General features: G+C 47.0%; 1 protein-coding gene across 2 annotated transcripts in view; it reads left to right on the forward strand.

Annotated features, from left to right (window-relative positions):
* The window catches only part of FAM107A (family with sequence similarity 107 member A), a gene marked incomplete at both ends in the record, with an annotated part of 78171 nt that extends 60580 nt beyond the window's left edge, over nucleotides 1-17591 (forward strand). For both annotated transcript variants that reach the window (XM_079712992.1, XM_079712993.1), the window contains 3 exons: nucleotides 14835-15009; nucleotides 16835-16991; nucleotides 17484-17591. In XM_079712992.1, coding sequence (XP_079569118.1) covers nucleotides 14835-15009; nucleotides 16835-16991; nucleotides 17484-17591 — 440 coding nt within the window. The remainder of the gene's footprint in view (nucleotides 1-14834; nucleotides 15010-16834; nucleotides 16992-17483) is intronic.
* Nucleotides 17592-19334: the final 1743 nt, after the last annotated feature.

Below are 19334 nucleotides of genomic sequence, written 5' to 3' on the forward strand. Positions count from 1 at the left end.
TTATATTGGCTGTGGGTTTGTCATAAATGGCTTTTATTATTGAGATATGTTCCCTCTATACCCACTTCGGCGAGAGTTTTTACCATGAATTGATGTTCAATTTTATCAAATGCTTTTTCTGCATCTATTGAAATGATATGGTTTTTGTCTTTTGTTGATATGGTGTACCACATTGATTGTGTATGTTGAACCATCCTTGTGATCCTGGAGTGAATCCAGCTTGATAATGGTGTATGGTCCTTTTTATGTGTTGTTGAATTCAGTTTGCTAATATATTTATAGAAGCAAAATTGCATTTTTAATGCCTGCATTCATACTTGATGTATGTCCTGGGCCTAATCACTTCCCAGCCAACCAAGACTCATCACGAGACAGTAAAGGTGGGAAGAGGGCCAAGTTTAACTGGTAGATGCCAGCTTCCTTGCTAGAGGATTAAGAATGACAGCAAAAGCCAGAAAACACTTCCACATTTTCAGGTGAACACTGATTCTGAAATCAGGAGAATGCCTCTGTTATCTGTAAGTACCCATGTTGGCCTTCAGCATCTACACGCGTTCTTCATTTTCAGACTCACACATTGACTCATTGAGCCAAGATCTATGGCACGCAGATTCTGCCAGGCACAGTGCTGCATGCTGGGGCCCTGCCCTCTGATCACATTGAGTCCAGCTCTCTCTGTAGGAAGAGTCCTACTTGCTGAGCATTGACTACATGCTTTCACTAATGTCATATCATCTGTGTTTTCTCTCAGTCACCCTGTTCTTCACATCTGACAAACACAGAAACCAAGGCTCAGGGGAGTTAACTGGTTGCCAAAGGAGCTGGTGCCCAAGCCAAGCAGGGATTTACACAAGGACCAGCCTGGCCCAGAGCCGGTCAGCTTCTACTGCCCCGTTCTCTCCTGTGTAACGTCCTGTTGGCTCCTGTCTGATGTTCAGATGAAGTTCAGGGTAACGTGTAAATAACATGGATGGAGTTTCTGGCCCATAAGTGGATGACCTGGAACTGACCCAACATAGTTTCCCCTCCTTTTGCACTGACAGCCATCTTCTCCTGAAGAGTTGAACACTGCAGCAGGACGCTTGGCTCCCTCTCCATCAGGGAAATACCAGAATGCATTCTTGCTGACTCTCCCATTAGAAACAAGGGAAATGCCTCTACATGAGCTAGGTTGCTCAGAACAAAGCTTGGCGTGTTCTTATTCCTCAACAGTCTGACAAAATCGGTATTTATTTGTGCCTCCCCGGCATGTGGCCTGGACACGATGTTCCACATCGGGGAAGTGGCCAAGTACCAAGTGCAATACCCGTTACTATAGTAACAGTTCCTTTTTATTGATACCAGAATAAACAGGAATGTGGAGCTGCCTCACTTGGTGGCACGTTTCATCCCCAGGGCTTTAGGAACCGCCCTTGGAGGCGGCCCTCCTTGCTAGTCTGGAACTCTGGTGGAGTAAGGACCCAGCAACACCGCGCCCGAGCTCCCTTCCCAATGGCACAGGCACAGCTGAGAAGTAAGACGGTTTCTTTTCTTTTTTACCTGCTGCTGAGCTGGGTGCAGTGCAGGGAGGAGGTGTGGGGGACGGAGGGCAGCCTCAGAGCACGAGGTGGGCTGTCAGGGGAGCAGAGCTCTTTGAGCCCAGGTACTGTGCTACATCCTCTCTCTGTAAAAGGACTTGGTGGTGCCTCCTGGAGCCCTGGGTTTGGGAAAAGGATAGGAGATGAAGTGCAGGGAGTGCCCAGATGCAGCCCACCATTCTGGTTGATCTCTTTCTTCTAAATGCTCAGATGACTCTGAATTCATGCATGATGTGACCTCACCTAAGTCCATTTTCACACAGTATAGCAGTTGTAATTCTCTTAAGAACTGATAGATAAAATGCCAGAGTGTTGCGGGTGGCACAGTGGAGAGAAAACTGGTCAGACAGCTTGGCTCAGACTCTAGAGCCTTCATTTGCTGGCTGTGGGATCTGGGAAAATTAGATGACCCCTTGGAGCCTCAGCTTCTTCATCTGTAAAAAGGGGTCTCAAGAGTACCCATCTCCTCAGTCTATTGTAAGGATTTCATGAGATATGGCTGCAATGCTGAACACAGTACATGGCACATGATGAGTGCACGGCAACGTGTTACCTGCTTGCCTTTCTGGTGGATTTGGCTTTAGCACTTTGCAGTATGAGGCAAGGCTGGTATTGGGCCAAAAATCAGAGGTTATAGGATTGGGTGTGTCACTTTTTTAAACTGCTACCAAACCCAGTGGTTTCCCAGTTGTGAGCCAGCCCCAGTACCTGTGTCTGGTCAGCTTGGATCCTGAGTGGCTCTTAGTTCTGTTGGTGCTAAGTCCTGCCAGGATCTCCCCCTGGAGGCCTTTGCCAAGTGGAGTGGCTGGCATCATGCCACTGGTGGGCCAGCACGGATATCTGATCTGCTGACACTGCTCCCTGGCTAGCTGCACAATACTTCCCACCAGCCTCACTAGCGACCTTCCATGTCCAGCCCAGGACTCTGCTATGGAATTGACTTGAAACCCTGAATGCCCACCCAGACCTTCTCACAAACTAGGAGATCACAGCGGACCCAAGGCAACAGGTTCAGGAAGTTTGTCTCGAGTCAGTTTCTCATGGTGTGGGGAGGTTGCATCTCAGTGAACAAGCAGCTCTGACAGGGGCTTGTAGGCATTGGCCACAGGCAGCTGGAGATGTGGAGGAGGTTCCCAGATACCCTGTTCTTTGGTTGCTGGCCAGTGAAATACAAATGGGTACTTGCCCCACTGGGAGGAAAAAAGCAAGAAGGGTTAGGAAATCCTGTGGCCACGCTTGTCACTTTTACTGAATGCCTCTTTTCCTTGGTCAGTAGTTATTTTAAAAGGATCTCTTCTCTGCCCCTCCACCCCATGAAATGTTGAACCAAGAAGACCCCTGGTTGTGTTCTAAACGCAGCAGCTTGAACAGTAGTAAGGAACAAGGGCAGGGGGAGGGAGGGCAGAGGAATGAAGACTTTGACCAACACCCTAGGGAGGAAACACCATCAGCTGGTCCCCCTCCTAACAAAAACCAGCCATGGGCAGACAGGCCTGTGGATTCTGGCTTAAACCCAAAGCAGCTGGGGCCCGGCTGGGGCTCCCCAGTGAGAGGGCGAGGACAACCCCAGTTACCGCCCTCCATTTTCTCATCTATATAAAGGGCTCACACTGCCTCTTTATTGGGGTTTCTCAAGTGTCCAGAGAGAGAAAAGGGATGTAAACCTGCTTTGTTGACTGAAAGACGCATTGCACCTAGAAGACTGTGGAGTGGTAGAAAGAGCACTGAATCTGGGGTCTAAAGGTTCTGGCTTTGCCATTTATTTTGTGTATCTTTGGACAAGTATCTTGGCCTCTCTGAGCCTCAGTTTTCTCATTTAGAAAGTGGGAATAATAAAATAGTACCACTGGCTGCCTCCTGGGGTGATTGTGAGATCCAGATGCAGGTGAGTGAGCCTTCATCAAATGCCAAGTGCTCAACACAGGTCCCCTCAGGACAGGAGGAGTATCACTGCCAGGCACTGGGCTAACCATATCACGCACATTATATCATTTCACTCTCCAAACAGCCCCATGAATAGATTCTACCATTATTCCCACTGTAAAGGGGCTCAGAGAGGTTAAGCTATTTGCCCAACGTCACATAGCTAGGAAGGGGGTACCATGATGTTTCAAACACAGTTTGGCACCTCCAAAACATCTGCCTAAACCACTTTGCTTTACTGCCTCATGTGTCATTTGTTATAACTGATGCCATCAAAGACAAAACCAGAACCACCAGGGCAGGGGAAAGGCAGATGAAGGGGACACTAAGCCTTAGCTTAGGGTCCCATAGCCATCCTCAGGATGAACTGGGACCTGGGTCTCCATCAGCACCACTTCCCTTCTATCTCTCCTTATTGCTCTCCTGTGGCCAGCAGGGCACCAGTGTTTGGTTTCAAAGTTGCCACCCTAGCACTAGCCACATAGTTCATCAGCCCCAGTGGCCTGATGAACTCACCCTGGGAGAAATTAGTGATCCTAGCTGAGCCTTGTCTGGCACTGGGCTGACATGTGTGGAACCTCTGGGGAGGAGCTGTAGGACCTCCAGGGTCATCAGCAGAGCCATGTGCCTCTTGGCAATCTGTATGTTTTCTTTGGAGAAATGTCTGTTTATGTCTTCTGCCCATTTTTTTTTTTTTTTTTTTTTTTTTTTTGCGGTACCCGGGCCTCTCCCTGTTGTGGCCTCTCCCGTTGCGGAGCACAGGCTCTGGACGCACAGGCTCAGCGTCCATGGCTCACGGGCCCAGCCGCTTCGCGGCATGTGGGATCTTCCCTGACCGGGGCATGAACCCACGTCCCCTGCATCGGCAGGCGGACTCTCAACCACTGCGCCACCAGGGAAGCCCAGCCCATTTTTTGATTGGCTTGTTTGTTTTTTTGATATTGAGCTGCATGGGCTGTTTGTAAATTCTAGAGATTAATCCCTTGTCAGTTGCATCATTTGCAAATGTTTTCTCCCATTCTGTGGGTTGTCTTTTTGTTTTGTTTCTGATTTACTTTGTTGTGCAAAAGCCTTTAACTTTAATTAGGTCCCATTTGTTTGTTTTTCTTTTTATTGTCATTACTCTAAAAGACGGATTGAAAAAGATATTGCTATGATTTATGTCAAAGAGTGTTCTGCCTATGTTTTCCTGTGAGAGTTATAGTATCTGGTCTTACCTTTAGGTCTTTAATGCATTTTGAGTTTATTTTTGTGTATGGTATTAGGGAGTATTCTAATTTCATTCTTTTACATGTAGCTGTCCAGTTTTCCCAGCACTATTTATTAATGTCTTTTCGCCATTGTAAATTCTTGCCTCCTTTGTTGTAGATTAGTTGACCATATGTGTGTGGGTTTATTTCTGGGCTATCATGTTCCATTGATCTATATTTCTATTTTTGTGCCAGTACCGTGCTGTTTTAATTATTGTAGGCTTGTAGTATAGTCTGATCATGGAGTCTGATTCCTCCAGCTCAACTTTTCTTTCTCAGGATTTCTTAGGCTGTTTGGGGTCTTCTGTGTTTCGATATAAATTTTAGAATTTTTTGTTCCAGTTTGGTGAAAAATGCTATTGGTAATTTGATAGGGATTGCACTGAATCTGTAGATTGCCATGGGTGGGAATGTTAATTTCTCTTTCTGATCTTTCATTGTTAGTGTACAGATGCAAGAGATTTCTGTGCCTTAATTTTGTATCTGAAACTTTACTGAATTTATTGATGACCTCTAGTAGTTTTCTGGTAGCATCTTTAGGACTTTCTATGTAGAGTCTCATGTCATCTTGCAAACAGTAACAGTTTTACTTCTTCTTTTCCAATTTGGATTCCTTTTATTTCTTTTTCTTCTCTGACTGCCACAGCTAGGACTTCCAAAACTATATTAACTAAAAGTGGCGAGAGTGGACATCCTTGTCTTGTTCCTGATCTTAGAGGAAATGCTTTCAGTTTTTCATCATTGAGAATGATGCTGGCTGTGAGTTTGTCATATATGGCCTTTATTATGTTGAGGGAGGTTGCCTCTATGCCCACTTTCTAGAGAGTTTTTAATCATAAATGGGTGTTGAATTTTGTCAAAAGCTTTCTCTGCATCTATTGAGATGATCATATGGTTTTTATTCTTCAGTTTGTTAATATTGGTGTATCACAGTGATTAATTTGCAGATACTGAAGAACCCTTGCATCCCTGGGATAAATCCCACTTGATCATGGTGTATGATCCTTTTAATGTGTTATTGGATTCAGTTTGCTAGTATTTTGTTGAGGATTTTTATGTCTATGTTCATCAGTGATATTGGCCTGTAATTTTCTTTTTTTGAGATATCTTTGGTTTTGGCATCAGGGTGATGGTGGCCTTGTAGAATGGGCTTGACAGTGTTCCTTCCTCTGCAGCTTTTTGGAAGAGTTTCAGAAGGATAGGTGTTAGCTCTTCTCTAAATGTTTGATAGAATTCGCCTGTGAAGCCATCTGGTCCTAGACTTTTGTTTGTTGGAAGATTTTTAATCACAGTTTCAATTTCAGTACTTGTGATTGGTCTGTTCATATTTTCTATTTCTTCCTGGTTCAGGCTTGGAGGGTTGTACCTTTCTAAGAATTTGTCCATTTCTTCTAAGTTGTCCATTTTGTTGGCATATAGTTGCTTGTAGTAATCACTCATGATCCTTTGTTTTCTGCAGTGTCAGTTGTTACTTCTACTTTTTCATTTCTAATTCTATTGATTTGAGTCTTCTCCCTTTTTTTCTTGATGAGTCTGGCTAAAGGTTTTTAATTTTCGTTTATCTTCTCAAAGAACCAGCTTTTAATTTCATTGTTTTCTATTGTTTTCTTCATCTCTATTTCATTCATTTCTGCTCTGATCTTTATGATTTCTTTCCTTCTACTAACTTTGGGTTTTGTTTGTTCTTCTTTCTTTAGTTGCTTTAGGTGTAAGGTTAGGTTGTTTGAGATTTTTCCTGTTTCTTGAGGTAGGACTGTATTGCTATAAACATCCCTCTTAGAACTGCTTTTGCTGTATCCCATAGGTTTTGGATCATCGTGTTTTCATTGTCATGTGTCTCTAGGTATTTTTTTAATTTCCTCTTTAATTTCTTCAGTGATCAATTGATTATTTAGTAACATATTGTTTAGCCTCCATGTGTTTATGTTTTTTTACAGTTTTTTCCCTGTAATTGATTTCTAATACAATAATTAGATTTCTAATTTATTAGAATGATTTCTAATTTCATAGCATTGCAGTTGGAAAACCTGCTTGATATAATTTCATTTTCTTAAAATACCAAGGATTGATTTGTGATCCAAGATGTGATCTATCCTGGAGAATGTTCCATGTGCACTTGAGAAGAAAGTGTATTCTACTGCTTTCAGATGGAAAGCCCTATATATGTCAATTAAGTCTATCTGATCTAATGTGTCATTTAAGGTCTGTGTGTCCTTATTAATTTTCTGTCTGGATGATACATCCATTCGTTTAAGTGGGGGTGTTAAAGCCCCCTGCTATTATTGTATTACTGTTGATTTCCCCATTTATGGCTGTTAGCATTTGCCTTATATATTGAGGTGCTCCTAAATTGGGTGCATATATATTTACAATTGTTATATGTTCTTCTTGGAGTGATCCCTTGATCATTATGTAGTGTCCTTCCTTGTCTCTTGTAACACTCTTTGTTTTAAAGTCTATTTTGTCTGATATGAGTACTGCTACTCCAACTTTCTTTTGATTTCCATTTGCATGGAATGTCTTTTTCCATCCCCTCACTTTCAGTCTGTATGTGTCCCTAGATCTGAAGTGGGTCTCTTGTAGACAGCATATATATGGGTCTTGTTTTTGTATCCATTCAGCCAGTCTGTGTCTTTTGGTTGGAGCATTTAATCCATTTACATTTAAGGTAATTATCAATATGTATGTTCCTATTACCATTTTCTTAATTGTTTTGGGTTTGTTTTTGTAGGTCTTTTTTCTTCCCTTCTTCTTTTGTTCTCTTGTGGTTTGATGACCATCTTTAGTGTTGTGTTTGGGTTGCTTTTGTGTGTGTGTGTGTGTATCTATTATAGTTTTTTGGTTTGCATTTCCCATGAGGTTTTGATAAAGCAGTATATATATACACATACACACACACAAGGTTGTTTTAAGTTGCTCGTCTCTTAATTTCAAATGTAATTCCCATTTCCTGCATTTGTACTCTCTTCTCACAGTTACTGGTTTTGATATGCTTGTATATAGATGATTTCCTGCTATTACTGTATTTTTGCCTTTACCATTGAGCTTTCCCATTTGTGATTTTCTTTTTTTAGTTGTGGCCTCTCTCCCCTACCCCCAGAGAAGTTCCTTTAGCATTTGTTGTAATGCTGGTTTGGTGGTGCTGAATTCTCTTGTCTGTAAAGCTTTTGATTTCTCTGTCAAATCTGAATGAGAGCCTTGCTGGGTAGAGTTTTCTTGGTTGTGGGCTTTTCCCTTTCATCACTTTAAATACATCCTGCCACTCCCTTCTGGCCTGCAGAGTTTATCAGTATCAACTGATAACGTTATGGGAATTCCTTTGTGTGGCATTTGTTGCTTTTCCCTTGTTGCTTTTAATATTTTTTCTTTGTATTTAATTTTTGTTAGTTTGATTAATATGTGTCTTGGCATGTTCCTCCTTGGGTTTATCCTGTGTGGAACTCTATGCGCTTCTTGGACTTGGGTGAGTATTTCCCATCCCATGTTAGGGAAGTTTTCGACTATAATCTCTTCAGATATTTCCTCTGGCCCTTTCTCTTTTTCTTCCTCTTCTGGGACCCCTATAATTTGAATGTTGTTGCATTTAATGTTGTCCCAGAGGCCTCTGAGACTTTCCTCATTTCTTTTCATTCTTTATTCTATTCTGTGGCAGTGATTTCCTCCATTCTGTCTTCCAGCTCACTTATCTGGTCTTCTGCCTCAGTTATTCTGCTATTGATTCCTTCTAGTGTATTTTTCATTTCACTTATTGTGTTGTCATCACTGATTGTTTGTTCTTTAGTTCTTCTAGGTTTCTTTAAAACATTTCTTGTATCTTCTTGATCTGTGCCTCCATTCTTTTTCCAAGATCTTGGATCATCTTTACTGTCATTACTCTGAATTCTTTTTCAGGTAGATTGCCTATCTCCTATTCATTTAGTTCTTATAGGTTTTTATCTTGCACCTTCATCTGCAACATATTTCTTTATTGTCTTATGAGTTTGTGGTCTCCTTTTTGCAGGCTGCAGGATCATAGTTCCTCTTGCTTCTGGTGTCTGCCCCCTGGTGGCTGAGGTTGGTCCTGAGGCTTGTGCCATTATCCCCTTGATAGGGGGTTTGACTGGTGTTCTGGTGACCAGAGCCTGCCCTGGCTATTGCGTGAGGCCTCCCCTTTGCTCTGTGGTTGTCACTGCCCTGTCAGGGGCAGAGTCCGCTCCCTAGTTGTTGGAGTAGAGGTCCCTAAATCTGTTTCTTAGCTGTGTCTCTGCAGTGTGAGGTGAGTGGGATTGGAGAACTCCCACTGGGAGAGAAGCCACTGCGTAGTCCTCCTCTGGAGCTGTTCACCTGTGAACATGCTCTGTTGTGTCCCCTTTCACCTGTTGTACAGACTCACAAAGTACACTGTTGCTGGCACTGCTCTCGGTCCCACCTTAATTGTGGGTATGCCAGCAATTGGCCTTGTTGACTCTCAGGCGTTGTTTTCACCAGGCCACCGGTGCAGGTCCACTGAGATCAGGTCCCAGGACTGCAGTAGTCATGCACCTGGACCCGTGGTGGGAGCTGTGGAGGCAGCTCAGACTCTGGCCTGGCCCAGCCCCCAAGTGTACATGCCCACAGAGCCCACAGCTGCTAAAGCCAGACCCGTCCCAGCTGCAGGAGCCCTTGCTGTCCTTTCTGATGTTTCGCAGGTGCTGAATTTAGGAAGCCATCAGTGGACGTGTATCTGCATGGTTCACACAGCCACGAGGAGAGATTTCAGCTCTTCTTCCTTAGTCACAGGGCCCCTGGCCCCTTAGTCACACAGCACTTGGCTGTGGTTTCAGCCCCACCACTGCGTGTGTCCCCCCACCAGAGTCTGCTCCAGAGCGTGCCGGAGCACGTGAGCCCATCAGGCAGGAAGGAGCCGAGGCAGCGCTCAGGGAGAGCAGGCCGCCCAGGGCAGGAGCTCCTCAGTCCTATCCCCTCAGGCTGTCTTCTCACGGCCAACAGCAGTCCCCTCCCCAGGTCTGCTCTCCAAATCCCACGTTCCAGCCCCCATGAGCCCTGGTGGACACCCATCTCAGGCTGGGGCATGCAGGGCTGTGGCACGGACCATCTGTGTAGGTCTCTCTCTGTCCTGACAGCCACAGACTGGTTGCTGGGCTCTCCTCCAGGCCCCCGAGGCTCCCCTTCTGTCCCAGCTGATCTCCCTGCCCGTGAGGGGCCTTCCCCAGATGCAGCAACCCCTCCTCACCTTCAGCTCCCCACCAGGGGCACAGGTCCCATCCCGCTTCCTCTCCTCTTCCTTTTCCCTTCTTCTTTTGTTGGTCCTACCCAGTTATGTGGGGATCTTTCTTATCCTTTTAGGAGTCTGGGGGTCCTCTGCTAGTGTTCAGCAGGTGCTCTGTGAGACTTGTTCCGTTTGTAGGTGTGTTCTTGATGTGTCTGTGGGGAGAGATGAACTCCATGTCCTCCTCCTCCTCTGCCATCTTGGAAAGTCCTCTCCCATGACGTGATGTGACATCTGGCAGCTCCAAATCTCTGGGTCTCGGTCACCACCCAGGATGCTGGTACAGTCACCCAGCATTCTTTTGTTGACGGTTGTTCAGCATTTAGTTCTGACTTTGGTGTTTCCATGAGAGGAGGTGAGCTCATGTCCTTCTACTCTGCCATCTTGTCTCCACCCCCTTGGGGAGTTTTTTAAAATCCCAAAGGCCAAGCTGTCTCCCAGGCTAATTAAATCAGAATCCCAGGGTAGAACTCAGACGTTGGTATTTTTTAAACTCCTTCTAATGACGTCAGTATGCAGCCAGGGTTAAAATCCACTGATTTAACTAGTACAGTTTTTAAGGAAAATGCTCAATCCAAGACTAGAAGTTGGATATTTTAATAGTGCTTATTAATAACGGCTAACGAGGTGGCCCCACTCATAGTTTCATCTATAGGAGTGAGGCCCTGGAGTTGTTCAGTGCACAACCTGCCTCACTGTATGTGACAGCTCTAGTAGCCAGCACTTATTGAGTCCTTGACTCAATGCTAGGCACTTACTTGCCAAGCACCATGCAAGTATCACCTCCTTTGTTTTGTAACAACCTCATGAAGAAGGGTGCTGATCAAGAGCAGCTGTCACACCTACTCAACGCCACTGTTCTAGAGGAAGCAGCTGCACACAATAAGTAATAAGTGGGTATGGCTTTGTTCCAAAGGGGTTGGATTTGACCCAAAGACTATAGTTTTTGGACTCCTGCTGCAGAGCATAGCATACTTGCCCATGGCTAGGAACTGGCTGAGCCAGCATTCAACCCAGGTTCTAATGGCTCCAACATTATTCTGCCTTTCTTTGACAACCAGTGAAGGACATTCATTAGCTACTCAACTTTCTCCTCAACTGGTCTTCTTCCCTGCCAGCTCTTCCTTGGGGCATTCACCTTTTTCTTTTCAGAGATGACCTTACACTCACCTTACCTCACGTCTTTGCCCCATCACGGCCACCTCCCCAAAAGTCTCGGATCTCTGAGGACACCCCAGCATCCTGAGAGACCTGGCCAGAGCAGCCCTGAGAATGGACCCCTCCTCTGCTCAGGCGGCCCAGCTGACCCCCAAGAGAGCCCGATTTTCCTGGCCCAGCTCCTGTGCTTTGTTGAGCAGCCTCTTTTATTCCAACACCTATGTGAGGCTCTTCTACATGGAGGCCTCTTTTAATTAAATTAAAGGCAGGAATGTTGGCCCAGCAGCTGTCTAAACCCTGGAGGACACACACACACACGTCCACGGATCTTACACGTGTTTGCTGGAGTTTAGAACACTAACTGGCAACGGCAGCAGTTTTCCCAACTTGCAGCTCTGAGCTGAAGAACCAGCCACATCCTTCAGGATTCCTGCCTCAATGACCACACCACCGTGGTCTCAGCAAAACATCATCTGCCACACCTCACCACTGATTTTTTTTTTTTTTAAATACGCCTAGAGCAGATCCTTGAACCAGAGCTGGTCATTGATTAGACCTGGGGTGCAGGACTGGCTACATAATTTGCAGGGCCCCCTTGTAAGCACAATCCTGTGTGGTCCCTGCTGGGCTGAGGACTGGCCCCGGGGCGGCCAACTCATTGGTTTGCTGATGACCTTTGAAGTGAAGGTCCTCAGCCTGGCCAATCAGATGTTTTTCCTCTGGAATTTAATGGGAAACACAGAGGCTGCCCATTGGAAGTAAAAGAAACCAAAGTCATATCAAAAATTCCCAAAACCTGCTCACAGTTTCCCCCCCACGCAGCAGTGAGAATGACCTTCTTAAAATCAAATCAGAGGCGATCTTTCCCCAACTTGAAACCACCCGTCCACCCTCACGCCATGCTCTCCCCCTGTCACTCCCTCACGCCACTGCAGACACACTATGCCTTTTTGTTTCCTGAACAGACTAAGCTTGTTCAAGGTACATGAGTCACACATGCTGTTCCCTCTGCCCCACACAGGCTCCCTCTTCCTTCTCAACCGTCAGATCTTAAAGGTCACCTCCCAGAGAGGCCCTCTTGCTGCACCTGGCTGAAGGGGGGTCCTCCTGTTAGTCTCTATCCTAGCGCCGCCCGCCACCCCCCCAAGTCCCTGAGCAGGCTCCTCGCGATTTGCAATCATTTATTTTTGTTGGTTTGTGTACATGTTTGCTGTCTGCCTCCCTAGCAGAATGTCAGCTCTGTGGGAGTGGGAGCCTTGCCTGTTTAGTTCATCTCTGTCTACCACCATACCTGGCAGATTATAGAAACTCTAACATATGGTAGGATGAATGAATAATTGTATGATTGTGTACTTTCTCAATGGCCATTCCTGTTATGCAGGAGCTCTTGGTTTTGTGGACCTGTTTTGTATCTGGCCACACTTGAATTTTCTCATTAGTTCCAAAAGCTTTTCTGTTAATCCATTTGGGAATTCTGGGTACATATAGTGATATCTTATGCAAATATTAATTCTGCCCTCTCCTTTCCTAAAGTTATATAATTTATTTCTGTTTCCTGCCTCATTGCTTTGGCAACATACAGTTAGTTGTTTTAAAGATGGTGTGACTGATGAAAATTATGAAGCTTTGGAAGGTTTGGGGCACACAGGAATTAAGGGCAGGATGACTAGCCACAGAGCTGAAGCAGTTAGTGTGGTGTGATAATGGCCTGGGTAAGATGAGAGCTGAGCACATAGGAAGAAAAGAGTGTAGCTAAGAATTACTCAGATAAAGGATTGGTGAGACTTGGTAATGGGAAAAGGCAGTGGAAGGGGGAAGAATGCCCCAAACTCTAATCTGAATTAAGATATTCTAACGCACTGGCTCCCAGACAACTTACTCTCAGACTAAGAAAATATCCACATTTTTAAAGGAGGAGGGAGTTGATATAGCCAACTGTTTGTTTTGTCAAGCGCCCATTTTTAACTAACTACTAAACCCTATCACAATGATTTTTTAAGGACCAAAAAATTAAGAAGGATATAACCTGAAAAACAAATAGCCTTATGAAAAAAGAAGAGAAAATTAATTAGAATTCTCATTTTAGAAGTAGTTTTGAGAATGGGAATTCAAGAAAGAAAATTAGCAACCATGTCTCTAGGCTCTGACACTTAATTATTGTAAGATATTTTGGATGTAGCAAGATTAACACTTTTCTCAGTTTACACAGCATCTTTACACATGGGGTCTCAATCCTCCTCACAGCACCCGGCAGTAGGTAATAATAGAAATGCCAAACATGTGTCTGGAGTGCTACCATTTGCAAAGCATCATCTCCCCTTTGATGCCCACATTCCCTAACATGTCACCTTGCAATCTGCACCCCATCAAACCCCCTCCTCCTGTGTTTTCCAACCCCACTGACCTATTACCCACTTCCAGGTTCTTGCACAGGCCACCATCCCTGTCTAGTTTACTTGGAGGACTCCTGTTCATCAAGCAGAAATGGCTTTCATCCTCTTCCCAGTGGGAGGGAAGAAGTGAGGGTCTGTCCACAGGCAACAGGGTGGTTGGTGGTTTTTAAGAGGGGGACTAGAGCCTGATGTATGCAGTGGGGACACAGCCCCTCAGTTGCATCATGGAAACCACATGCCTTAAAGCACTGGTTCCCCAAGACCAACCTCCCTGAGCATCAGTTTTCTCATCTGTACAACCTCAAAGCTTTTATTATCAATTGCCAACAAATATTTATTGAGTGCCTACTATATAACAGACCAGACACGGCCAATGCCTTGCGTATAGTAGAGGCTCAACCTCAGAAAAGCGGGACTCATGAAGGGAGCGGAGCCAATGCCTAAATTTTCACTCTAAATACTCCATGCAGCTAATGGCCAGGCTGTGTCACCCTCTTGAGACTTTTTCTTAAAAATCCCCACCCCCACTCCCACTCTCACCCTCACCCTTGTACGTGCTTCGGAGCATTTCAAGGATACGGAGCCAACTTGGAGAGTAGTGGGCCCTTCTGCCTGAATTTCGAGTGCATTGACAAATTTCAAGCTACTCTGGAGGAAATGAGGCCATCAAGAAGTCAGACATCTGCATTAAAGATGACAACCATCCCTTTGTAATTAGACATGGTAGTCCTGGGATTTCATACCCTCCTCTTTGGTCTGGAGAAAGTGAAAAGCTGGACATGTCCATGAGGAAATTTGGAACTACGGATAGGGAAGTTGGACAATAAGGGGTGATATTTTCTTTTGATCACTGCATTTATCCAAATTATCCCTAACAAGTACATATTGCTCTTTTTAAATATCTTTTCTTTTTCTGATACAAGCTCGATGAGAAACAGAATTCCTTTTATAGGAGGGAAAGGTTTTTTTTCAGTCAGGCCAAAAACATTTGCACGCGTCAACCCATACACTTTGTGACCCCACTTTTAGGGGTCAAGAAAAGTAGCACTTTTCTATACCCCACTTTACAGCCATCATCTCCAGTCCTTACAACCCTGGGCACAGGCTCAATTATTTCCATCTCACAAATGAGGAAACCAAGGCTTGGAAAGGCAAGTAGCTTGCCCAGGGCCACACAGTAAGCTGAGATCCATCTAACACCAAAACGCTTGCCCTTCAGCTGTGCCCACGAGAATGGGTGAGACTGTGGGCCCAGCTCTGACCAACTCCCCTGTCACTTCTACAGCCTCCATGTACTCGGAGATCCAGAGGGAGCGGGCGGACATCGGAGGCCTGATGGCCCGGCCAGAATACAGGGAGTGGAACCCGGAGCTCATCAAGCCCAAGAAGCTGCTGAACCCCGTGAAGGCCTCCCGGAGCCACCAGGAGCTGCACCGAGAGCTGCTCATGAACCACAGAAGGTGGGAGTGGAGCTCGGCTGCCTCAGTCTGGCAAGCACTGCCTCAGGCCTGCTGAGGCGCGGGGAGGTGTCCCTCATGAAAGGCAGGCCTGGTAGTCATCCTGGGGCTCCTAGAGGCTGAGGAGGTCAAAGGGTGCCCCACATGGTCACCAGCAGACACTGTGAAGGTCCAAAAGCCCTGTTCTCCCACCCAGCTACCTACCTGTAGCTGCCGTCCAGGTGCATTTACCATGTGCAAGGCACTGTGCCCAGACTTGGGGCTACAAGAAGGAATGGGACCCAGTTCCTGCCCTCACAGAGGAGATGGATGCATAACCAGGTGGTAGGATGGGTGAAATGGGCCTGCGACCCCAGAGGAGCCGCCAGGCAGGGTTCCAAGATAGCATCACTTCCTCCATGAGGTCAAGGCCCAAAGGGTGGGCACAAGTCAGCCAGCTTAGGAGGGGGACATTGGCCGGTAGAAGCACGTATGTTCCCAGCAGATGGATAAGCATGTGCGAATGGACAGGAGACAGGAGTAGCTCAGAGTGGCTGCTGCAAAGATTGTAAGGTAGGCCAGAAGAGACATGTGGACCTGTGAAGGGTCTCAAGCAGGGGTGTCACAGTCGTGGAGGGGGTATGAGTGGAGCAGGGAGGCCAGGAGCATGCAATGAGCAAGGCAGGCTTGGGGCATCAGGGCTGGGACTGGATTATTGAGAGGGATTGTGGGGAAGGGGAGAGGGAGGCTGAGCTTTCCGCCTGTCCGAGGCCAGAGCACCAGGATGAAGGCCGCAGTGCCTGTGAAGCTCCCTCTACTGGCCGTTTTTGGTATTGGCGCTGGCTGTGATTTTCATTCTTGTTTTGAGTTGTGTGCAACATCCCTTCCCCAGATCTCACTTTGCCTCCTCCGTGTTGTGCCCACCCCCTCCTCTTAGTCACAGTAGTCTCTCTGTATCCACAGGGGGTTGGTTCCAGAACCCTCCACAGAACCCCAAATCCACAGATGCTCCAGTCCCTTATGTATTTAAAATGGCATAGTACAGCCAGCCCTCGGTATCCCCAGATTCAGCCAACCACCGATTTGATCCGCGGAAACAACGGGCTGACTGTGTATTATGAGTATTTTCTCAGGTTGCCTTTTAGAGTCATCCCGTTTAAAATCACCACAATTAAACAAAAGCCTAAAGACAAATCAGGGAAAATATTTGCAATATAAATGATAAAAATATATACGTATCTCTTATAAATTCATAAGGAAAAAAATGAACAAAAGATAGGTATGGTTAGGTCGCAAAAGAAGAAATGCAAGTAGCTGGCAAACATCTCCAAGGCTGGTCCATGTGACTAGCAATCAAAGAAACAAAGGAAAACCAGATATTTTTTTGCCTACCAGATTCTCAAATACAAAAAGATCGGGTAGTGACAAGAGAGAGAAACAGATGCTCTTGTATACTGTTGACGGAAGTATAAAGTGGATAATCTTTTCTAAGGAACAAGACGGGAATATGTATCCAAAATCTTTTAAAAGCGCCTGACCCAGCAGCTCTACTTCTAGAAACTTATCCTGAGGAAATAACCAGTAATATCATAAAACCTGGCCTCTGGACTTAGGCGTAGGTGCAAATCCTCGTTCAGTCCCTTCATAGCTGTGACTTGGACCGGTGTCTTAAATCCTAAGAGCCTCGCTTCCCTTCCCTGTATAACGGGACAGTAATGGTTTCACCTCCCCGGGCTAGCAGGAGGATTGCACGATGTAATGGTATAGGTTGATGTCTGTGCAGGGTGTAGCCCTGGGTGGGGAGAAGTTGGGGGGGTCTCCTAACAAACACCTCTTCCCGCCACCCCAGGGGCCTGGGCGTGGACAGCAAGCCGGAGCTGCAGCGTGTCCTGGAGCACCGCCGGCGGAACCAGCTCATCAAGAAGAAGAAGGAGGAACTGGAGGCCAAGCGCTTGCAGTGCCCCTTTGAGCAGGAGCTCCTGAAACGGCAGCAGAGGCTGAGCCAGGTGGGTGGGGGCCCCCAGACCCGGCCCACGCCTCCTCCAAGACTGTCTCCTGGCCCAGGGAGGAGCTCTGCATGCGGCCACAGCTGGCCACGAGGTTGAGCAAAATGGGGACAGCGCCAGGAGTCCACCCCTGGCCTGAGTCCTCACTCTGCTGCTCCCTTTGCTGTGTGACTTTGGGCCAGTGTCTTCCTCTCTCTGAACCTCAGTTTCCTCATGGGCCCAATCTATTGCATGCTGATTCTGATTGCCTTCTCTCAACTGCCCCGTGAGCTCGGTGGAGTTTCCATTTTAGAAACGAGGTTAGCAATTTGAACCAGGCTTCACGGGGAGAAAACAGTCTCATGCTCTGTTCCCCCCAGCAACCAGGCTGCGGGCAAAACGGATCCCGGTTCTGTTTCCCCAGAGAGGGCCCTTGGTCCAAACCCAGTGGCTTTTGAGAATAGGAATTCCCCAAGCCCACCCACTTCACATCTCTGTTTCTCTCTCCTTCAGCTGGAAAAACCACCAGAAAAGGAAGAGGATCATGCCCCCGAATTTATTAAAGTCCGGGAAAACCTGCGGAGAATCACCACCCTGACCAGTGAAGAGAGAGCGCTTTAGAGCCGGCTGCTGGAGCTCCAGCGCCCCCTGCAGCCCTCCCCTGGTCCCCACACCCTCCTGCAGCCCTGCTGTAGCCGGCAGCCCTGGGCCTCGACACATCTGTGATGTTCACACTCGCTTCTGTAAAATGCATTGTCCCAGAGGGCCGCCCTCCCCCCAACCCCCCGAAGATGGGGGCTCCTGAGCTCCCAGCCTTTTCGTTCTGAGCGCTCATCCCTCCTGCTCCAAGAAGAAGCCACTGCTGGGAAAACTTTCACCAGGCACCTCTCCCTGAGGGGGCTTCTGAGCTCTGCCAAGATTTTTCTGGCAGAGTTGAGAAGGGACAGGGGCCTCTCTGGCTGGACAAGCCGTCCATTCTGCCCAGGCCCCATGGGGCCCTGCTTCTCTGGGCAGCCCAGCTCCCAGGTCTCCGAGAACTTCCCTGCCTGTGGGGCAGCTCGGCGGAGCATCCCGGGATGCCTGCTCTGCAAGCCGCCTGAGGGGAGGACGGGTCTAACGACGACAGCTTCTTTCTCAGACTCTGCCAGCCTTTCCCCACCCCCATGCCTTTATCTTCTCCTCTCCACAGCCCTACCCTCTCCAGGCCCTGTAACCACACCTAGCCAGGGCTGCAGCCCTTCCGCTCCTGGACGGCTAGAACAGTGCTTCTCAAACTTCACAGTGCCTATAAATTACTGGGGATCTTGCTAAAAGACCGGCTTTTGGGTCAATAGATTTGGGGTGAGGGCTGAGATTCTCATTGCTAAGAAGCTCCTAGACTGCTGGGCTGAGGCCCACACTGTACCCGGCAAGGCTGGAGCGTCCGGGGTGGCCAATATTGGAAACGTCATCCCTGAGGCCATCTCTGCCCCACAGCGCCCACGGCCCTCTGCCCTGGAGATTCCCACCTGCCACCACAGCCCCCAAGGGCTCCTTATTTTCCACCCACCCCAGGGACCTCAGGCCTGGGAAGGCTCTTGCCTAGCAAATTGTGTTGGTTATGTGACCAGAAATGTATGTAATCGCCAATCTGCATTTCTTACCACACTGATGCAATTCTAGCCAAAGACTCCCACAAAACTTTTCTTTTAAACCTTTTCCCGAAGCCTATGAAGAGCAAATTATAAAGTGATTTCCAATAGGCTTCTGAAAATATAAAAAACGGTTTGAAGACCCTACAGCCACCCTTCCAAACTGGTCCCATTGAGTCCCCGTTTCCAGCCTCTGCAGCTGGGACCCACCCCCTATTTGTTTTCCATCACCTGGGCCAGCTCCAGCGAATTCACCCATTCTTCCTCAAAACGCCCTTCCCAACGAGAGACCAAATGTTTCAGCCTTTTGCTCCTATCCCATATTTAAAGATTTAGAGACTAAACCGGGCCTGGTTTTTTTTCCCCTGAAATCCCTGCCTCTGGCTTTGTAAACCCATCATTCAAGGTAGCAGGGCAGTGCTAGAAAAGCATTTCCTTTCACACCCCAAGACTGCCAGAAAGAGCTACCGCTGGGATGCCCTTTGGGTGGCTGGAGAGTGACTAAAGACATCATCCTTTTCCTGTGGGGGGCGGCGGCTCTAAAAGTCTCTCAAATGTGACAGTCTTAGTGAGAAGATGGTAATACTGTTTTAAATGTCTGCCAGGTGAGAGAAATGCTAAAAATGCACAGTCCCTAAATAAAGACCACCCCTTCCCCAAAGAAGTTGTCCCCTGTGTGTTGTTCAGACAGGAAAAGCAAGACTGAGTATCTAGGATGAAGTAGGCCCCTCCA

This window comes from Hyperoodon ampullatus, assembly GCF_949752795.1.
Source record: "Hyperoodon ampullatus genome assembly, chromosome: 10".
NCBI classification, from domain to species: domain Eukaryota; kingdom Metazoa; phylum Chordata; class Mammalia; order Artiodactyla; family Ziphiidae; genus Hyperoodon; species Hyperoodon ampullatus.